This window comes from Arachis duranensis, chromosome 2 (assembly GCF_000817695.3).
Source record: "Arachis duranensis cultivar V14167 chromosome 2, aradu.V14167.gnm2.J7QH, whole genome shotgun sequence".
Classification (NCBI taxonomy): Eukaryota; Viridiplantae; Streptophyta; class Magnoliopsida; order Fabales; family Fabaceae; genus Arachis; species Arachis duranensis.
In genome coordinates this window covers 92,565,050-92,572,587 of record NC_029773.3, presented here as the reverse complement: position 1 = coordinate 92,572,587, position 7,538 = coordinate 92,565,050, and the positions used below count along the sequence as shown (strand labels likewise).

Here is a 7,538-nt window from a genome sequence, read left to right as displayed (position 1 = left end):
AAGACAAGCACAAATCTTAAACAAGATGTACCTTTCTTTCATGTGGATTTGATGCTTGTATCAATGAGACAAAACAATAGAGACAAATTAGTAGTGGCAAAATTTGTAGCATCTTCATTGAATTTTTCATTCTCTAATGATCTTATAGGAGAAGCTAAAGGAAAAAAAAAATTAAGGAGTTAAGTGCCTATTAATTTTGATGTATATATATAGAGAAGAGTAGGTTAAGAAGGGATGTAAAAAGCATGTCATTTTGACTTGAATTTTGGTGGCTGAAAGAAGGTTTAAGATTCAGTTTTTAGTGGCTTGAGTTTTGGATCTTAAAGTCAGACTAATGACNTAATAGTATATAGTATTTTTTTTTTGTTATAATAGCTTTGTGGATGGCTGAGCAAATTGAAAAATATTCAATAATTGAATTTGGAATTTCTCCATCACTTTGACATATGTTTATTTGTTTGTTATTGTAGACTAAGATAGAGGTCAAAGTGGGAAATTAAAATATACTACTTCCAAAATCTACCACTTCAATTGGTCCACCATTAAAAAAAAGCATGAAATTTGATGGGGCTAAGTGGATATGAAATTGTAGGCCAAGGTTAGGACTATATTGTTTTAGGGAAGCTAGAGTGTGGTTTTGGGGTGGTTGTAATAATTTGGGATTTTTTGGGGCTTCTTTGTAATTTTGTTTATTTTTGGGGTTCATGTGTAATAGTTAGAAGTATAGGTTTAAGTTCAGGTTAATTTGTTACTTATTTGTATCATGAAAAGTTTTTTTTTTTAATTAAGAGTAAGACTCGAATCCAAAAACTTTAGATGATGACGAAAAAACTATGAAAAGCTACTTTAAGTATGTTAACGTGTATCTTGATTTTTTTTATTAATAAAATTGACAAAAAAAACTAAAATAAAAAAATAAATTTAAAAATTGAGTTGCGTTGTTGTTGTTGTTTTTCTTTTTTTTTGTCGTTTAAGCCTTTAACTTAGTTTCTTCGAAAAAAAAGTTGAACTATATTATATTGTTAAAATTCAACAAAAATAAATTCAATTTAATATTGCAATAATTATTCCTTATTCAAGGACTTTTTTAAAGTCCATCACAATCTTTTTTATAATATTGTCACTCCAATTTGATAAAATAAATCTTATTATATATGTCTATATTTTGTATTGAGAATAACATCTCCTAACCTAAGAGTGAAATTAATTTTTTACTTTTGGTCATGCATTTCGATATGCACCATAGTCCATAGTGCCACATTCTTTACACTTCTAATTCAATAAATTAATTAATTAAATAAATAAGATATATATAGTAGTACACACTACTATTTTAGTAGCATGATTATTATTGAATTATATGTACTTACACTTTATAAAATCTTACACTACCAACTATGAAAGTACATACAATGCCTTGAATATTAAACAATACAAATCCAAACAATAAAGTTGCCACTTTTGCACCCCAAAATGAAGTAAAAAAGAATCCACCGACACCATCAATAATAATAATATGTTGGTTCTTGTTTCTTGTGGTGCAATGGATCCCCGTACTCCATTATAATTATAGTTACATCTCCTCATCAATTACCACCACCACCATCATCATCATCATATATCATGATCAAATCTTCTATAATTTGCTAAAAAAAAAATCCTCTATATTCTTTAAACCATACCCTAAATGTAGTAGCTAGGTATATATATGTTCATGTGCTTCATAATTCACTTTTTTATTTATGTACTTATATAGTATGATGTGTGAAATATCTAATAGATTCACATATCATTTATTACACATGACATAAATTTATTTTTTTACTGAAAAATTATTGTATGCTTGTAAAAAATATAGACTAAATGTCCGATTATTTGCTCGAAAGACAAAATATTTATTTATAATTTAAAAAATTTTAATTGAGTTTTAATCATTTACGTAATTAGTTTAAATGATCTTTGTTATTGGACTAAATAGTTCTCGACGCATCAGCAATTCAGCATCAGCAATTCATCGTTTACAAAGATCGTTTAAATTAATTACTTAAATGGTTAAAAATCAATTAAAAATTTTTGAATTATAAAAAGACACTTTGTCGTTCGAATCAGACTGTACCAACATTTCAAATAAAGTATAAAAATAATTGAAAGTAATTTTTCATATTACCATTGAATTGTGTGCAATAATTAATCTTTTACTCTAAACATATATATATAATATATAATTAAGATCATCGGTTAAAAATTACTGAAATACCGGTATAACGGTACACTTAAAAAATCTTTCTAAACTATATACCATAAAAAATGAGTGACTAAGAAGATTGGGTTTTTCTTTGATTGACAATTACCGGAAGGCCACATCTAAAAGTGGCAGTGAGGCCAGGAGAGAATATTGGGGTAGCATGATGAAGAACAGGTGGAACCAATTGGAAATGAAATCTTCTAATCAAAGGGAGTGTCACACACTTAATCTCCATTAGGGCCATTTCTTTTCCCATACAAACCCTTAATCCAGCTTGAAAAACCGGGTACTTGAATGGATTCTCATGGTGGAAAACACCACCCTTTAACCACCTTTGAGGCCTAAACTCCATGCAATCTTGGCCCCATAACTCTTCCAATCTTCCCATCGCATAGGGATGGTAGGTAACCCTAGTTCCACTCTTGACTTTTGTCCCATCAGGTAACACATCATCTTCTACACAAAATTTGGAATCAAATTGAACTGGTGGATACAATCTCATACTCTCATACACTGCTGCTTGCAAATAGTGTAATTTCCGAAGCTGTTCAAAGCTTGTAAGCTCCTTGTTTGCTCCAATTACCTTATTAATTATTGTATATATAATTCTTAATTAGTTAGCCACAAATATAAATTAGAGTTTAATTTTGATACATTCACAGTCTAAAACGTTTTATACAATCTTGCGATCACATCTGTTCTTTTGAATGATTATTTACGCGATCAATGTAAAAGATAGTTATTTTTACTGATGATGTGGCTTACGTAATTGAATACACGTGTAGAACTATTTTACACTGACAATGCATCAAAATTAAATTTTATAAATTATTATTATTATATAATTGGACATGTTCATAGTTGAAAGTTGTTTAAAATATTAAAAAATAATTTTTATTAATTAATGTCCTAAGAATATTTATTAAGAAATTGACAAAAATAAAACCTACAAGCATCATAATACATGAACTTAAAAACTTTCCTTTTTAATAAAACCTCCATTTTCTAATTATATATTATTCCTTAATCATCCAAATAGTAAGTTATCAATAAAGCAAAAATTGTCCCTACCTTTTTGCTTAGGGTATATGTTTGGTTTGGAAGTGAAAATTTCTATAATTTTTTTTAATTCTAAACCAAATATATATCGCCTTAATATAATGATCATGTATAAACCCTAACAATAATTAATTTGATGAAAATATGTATATCCTTAATTAAATCAAAATAAAATAAAATAAAGAAGTTGTGTTGGAAGGTGTACCTTATCTGCTTCAAGGAGAATCTCTAACTCCACTTGAGGGTGTTTTGCAAGCAACCAAAAGAAGCTTGTGAGGGCAGAAGCCACGGTGTCACGACCAGCCAATAAGAAACTTATTACAATGTCTCTCAAACATGTCTCATCTTCAACATTGCTCATGAATCTTGACAACAAATCCTTGTGTTCGGAAAACCCCATTTTCCTTTTTTGATTTATGACCTCTTTTGCCAACATGTTTATCACTCCAAGAGATTCTCTTAGCTCCCTCTCACTTCCCATGTTGAAGAGTCTCTTCACCTTCCATATGAAAGGCGACACAGCCATCGCCCTCTCGGCCGACAGTCTAGACGCCTTATCAAAAGACAAGGCGAAATCAGACATGGGCAAAGATTGTTCTAAACATTTAGGGTCTAACCCGAACGAAAATCTACATATGCTATCGAAGGAGAATCTTCTGAATACATCTTGCAAATCGACTTGATATTTTCTCGAGGATAATAAAAGAGGGACAAGTCTTTGTTGGATTTCATAGTTGACAATCTCAAAGGCAAAGGATTTTATGGAAACTTTGTTGAGCTCCATGCTTGCCATCTTCTTTTGGAACCTCCATAATTCACCATCAACATTGAAGATTCCTTTACCTAAGAAATCACCCAAGATCATTGAGAAGGCTTTCCCTTTAGGGTAATTCTCAAACCTTGTCTTGAGCATGTACTCAACGTTGTCCGAATTCGCGGTTATGGTGTTCCTAAGAACATGTATGTGGATGGTTCTTGTTGGTGAGTTCTTGAGAAGATGAGAGTGCCAATCACAAAGATTTTCAAAATCTTTGGACCAACTTGAAGTGAGATAGGCTTGGCAAGTTTCACAATTGCAAAAGATGTTATTCTTGTTTTTTTTCTTGATAACTATTTTGAAAGGGGATCCAAAGGAAACAATTATTATGATTGTGATGATCATGATCATGATCATGATGACCATGAGTGGAAGAATAAGAGAAGAACCAAAAGAGGCATCATTCTTGAAGAGTAGATGCAACAATGAAGAGGTAGGTATTACATGTTCAAGTTCCATCTATGGAAACTAATTAAATTGATAAACAATAAAAATAATTGATAGAGAGAAGAGAGGATAGTGAAGTTATGATAAGAATTAAGAAAAGAGGTATGCAACCAAAGAGAGACATGTATATATATTTATAAACCATTGATGATAATTCAATGATGTTTCTTTCTACACTTATTGTATGAGTTTGATTTGTAAATAATTATAAATAAATTTTGTTTACATTTTTTAATATGTCGGACGTAATAATTTAAGTCATCCTCTAACATGAACATATATATTAATATTTGTTAACTAAGTTAAAGAACTAAAACATTTTTTAGATTAGGACATGGTTGGATGTATTTTCAGTTTCAAGCTTTTACTAATTTTCAAAAAAAAAAAAATAAATTGAAGTCTTTACATATTTTATATGATTGTGTATTTGTGTACATACATAGGTCTTAATTACTTACTTCTAGATTTTAAAACTCTTCGGCATTAATTAAAAAAGTCTTAATTATTCTGTTAGTTCTTATAATTTTACTAAATATGTAATTAGGTTCCGATTTTATACTCTTTTTTTTCAATTAAGTCCCTCCACACTATTTTTAATTTTATAATTGAGTTCTTTTTATGTTAAAAATATTAAAATTAATAAAATATTTAATTTTTCTAAAAAAATATGTGATCAAGTTAAGTTCTTAATTATTATAGATATTTTTTATTTGTGAAAAAATATTCAATTAACCCTAATATCTTTTACATTAGTAAAGATCTAATTACAAAATTAAAAGCATTATAAAATCCAATTAAAAATAAAAAATACAAAAATTTAATTAAAAATTCAATAAAATTATAAAAATCAGCAGAATAATTATACCTTATTTTTATACATACTATGATGCATTTAAAAACTACTTTTTTAGAAGGAAAAAAAACTAATCTAACATACATTATGTTATAGTTTAGGGTTTTCATCCTAAAAAATAATGGTAAAGCTAAGTGATGAAGGTTCTAGTCTTTAAATCATTATAATGCATTCTATTCACACACTTCATAAAATCTAAATACAAGTTTAGCTTCAAGTGAATAATTTAAAAACTTTATATCAAAACAATAATAGGAAAAACTCTGATGAATTATTACATGTGTATGGTGTCGTATCAAACCTTATACATAAGGGGTGTGTGTGTGTAAAGTAATTATGGCCCCAAAGAAGAAAACAAAGTCTGTTGAAACCTTGTTACATCATCCATGATGTGTAATTTTGTACTATATTTATTTAGCACACGTGCTATATTTAGAGGTCATAAACTAACAATACTTCTTGGAATTATATTTTACCAAATTTGTGATTGGTTCATATAAAAGATATCTTTTTTTTTATTATTTTTCAGTTTTAATTTCTTGACCCTTTTGGAGTTTGATTTGATCCAATATGATACACACACGCATACATTATGAAAAATTATATATATGTTCACGGCATCAGTTAAATGTGTCACAATATAGTGTTAGTATTAATTCAATTATCACGTGCTTTGGATTTGCTTGCTTTTTTCGTTTTTTAACCAACTGAGAGATGAGTGTAAATTAGAAGAGAATCTATCTTGAGAACACCAACCTGTGTTTTGAGATAGAATTTTAGGGTTTCTCTGAGATAATAATGTTGGACTTTTAGGTAGATCACTTATTCATTATATTCTTCAACTTTTAACGTGGTACCAATCAAGTAGGCTACCACTTGAAACTTGAAAGTAGTGTGATCATGGATTTATTTTTTATTTATTGTTAATATTACAACGTATATTTTATTTTTCACTATTTATCAATTTGTATATATATGAATAAATAAATAATTACTTTAGATGTACAAATAACATGTGCATTCTCTTATCGATTTAAATTAAAAAAATTAATATAGTATCAAAATTTTTATAACCAAAATTTAGAGTTTAATTCTTACTGGTTCTAAAAGGGAAAAAAAATTAGTATAAGACAAATTAAAAAAAAAACTATACAAAATTCACACAAACTTAAAAAAATAGACTTATATATGAGGAGATATATTATCGATATAACTGTACATATGTCCCTTTTATTGTTTTAAGTTTTTAGAAGAGGTTTTTTTTGTGATTTAAAAGAAAACAAACAACAACAAATAAAAATAAAAATAAACAAAAAACTGCTTAAGAAATGCTTAAGAAAGGCAGTCGTCCCGCTGAATTCAAGGCAACAGAAGCTCCACTTGCGGAGAAAGGGTCTTCATTGCAGTCTTTGTCATGATGTCTGCTACTATGTTTGCATCTCTATCAGCACGCCATTTCCAAGACATGATATCTCGGATTTTTAACACCAAAGGATTAATAAAACCATAGTAATCCTATAAATTATTCACATATACCGTCTCTTTGCCCCCGAGTCTCATGCTAAAAGAAAGTCTCTCCAAATAGCAAACAACTCTCCTTGCAAAATGCTACGATTCTCAATAGTTCCCAAACAGTCTCGTTGCCACCTTCCCTTCCAATCTCTGCTAACACAAGAAAAACCAACTCGAACACCATTGCCAGGATAGCTAGCATCACAATTAATCTTAAAGGTATCTATTGAGGGAGAAATCCAAGAGCCACTAATGGTGGAGGGAATAGACAATCATTACAACTCAAAAATATTCCAGAGCCTTATCTGTGGTTCAATGCTCTTGAGGATGAAAGATCTCGTTATTTCTCGAACGCCAAATCCACCATATCAGAGACCAGAAAAAAGGTTATTTAGTAATAAAAGAAAACAAAATTTACCATTACCACATATAACGATATACTTAATAATAATGGCCAGCACATTTTCAACCACTATAAATTTTTGTCCCTCTCCTCAAAATAATTCAGAGAATTTCACTCTAATTGTAGTAATTCTGAAAATGCATGTCATTAATGTATTCCCAAATACATGCACTACTTTTTTTCCTTAAAACAAAAAGCTTTT

The 7,538-nt window shown here is 29.1% G+C and overlaps 2 protein-coding genes across 2 annotated transcripts in view; both read right to left on the bottom strand.

The window, feature by feature from the left end:
* LOC107476326 (subtilisin-like protease SBT4.15) overlaps positions 1-1,625 on the bottom strand; it is a 7,493-nt gene extending 5,868 nt beyond the window's left edge. The window contains exon 1 of the mRNA XM_021136215.2: positions 1,595-1,625. Within this exon, the coding sequence (XP_020991874.2) occupies positions 1,595-1,625 (31 nt within the window). The remainder of the gene's footprint in view (positions 1-1,594) is intronic.
* Positions 1,626-2,239: 614 nt separating this feature from the next.
* On the bottom strand, positions 2,240-4,634 carry LOC107476209 (cytochrome P450 94C1-like). The gene is made up of 2 exons (XM_016095975.3): positions 3,510-4,634; positions 2,240-2,828 (listed from the first exon to the last, which is right to left on the bottom strand). Exons 1-2 carry the CDS (start codon positions 4,578-4,580, stop codon positions 2,316-2,318), a joined length of 1,584 nt encoding a protein of 527 aa, XP_015951461.2. The 5' UTR covers positions 4,581-4,634; the 3' UTR covers positions 2,240-2,315.
* Between the last annotated feature and the right edge of the window lie 2,904 nt (positions 4,635-7,538).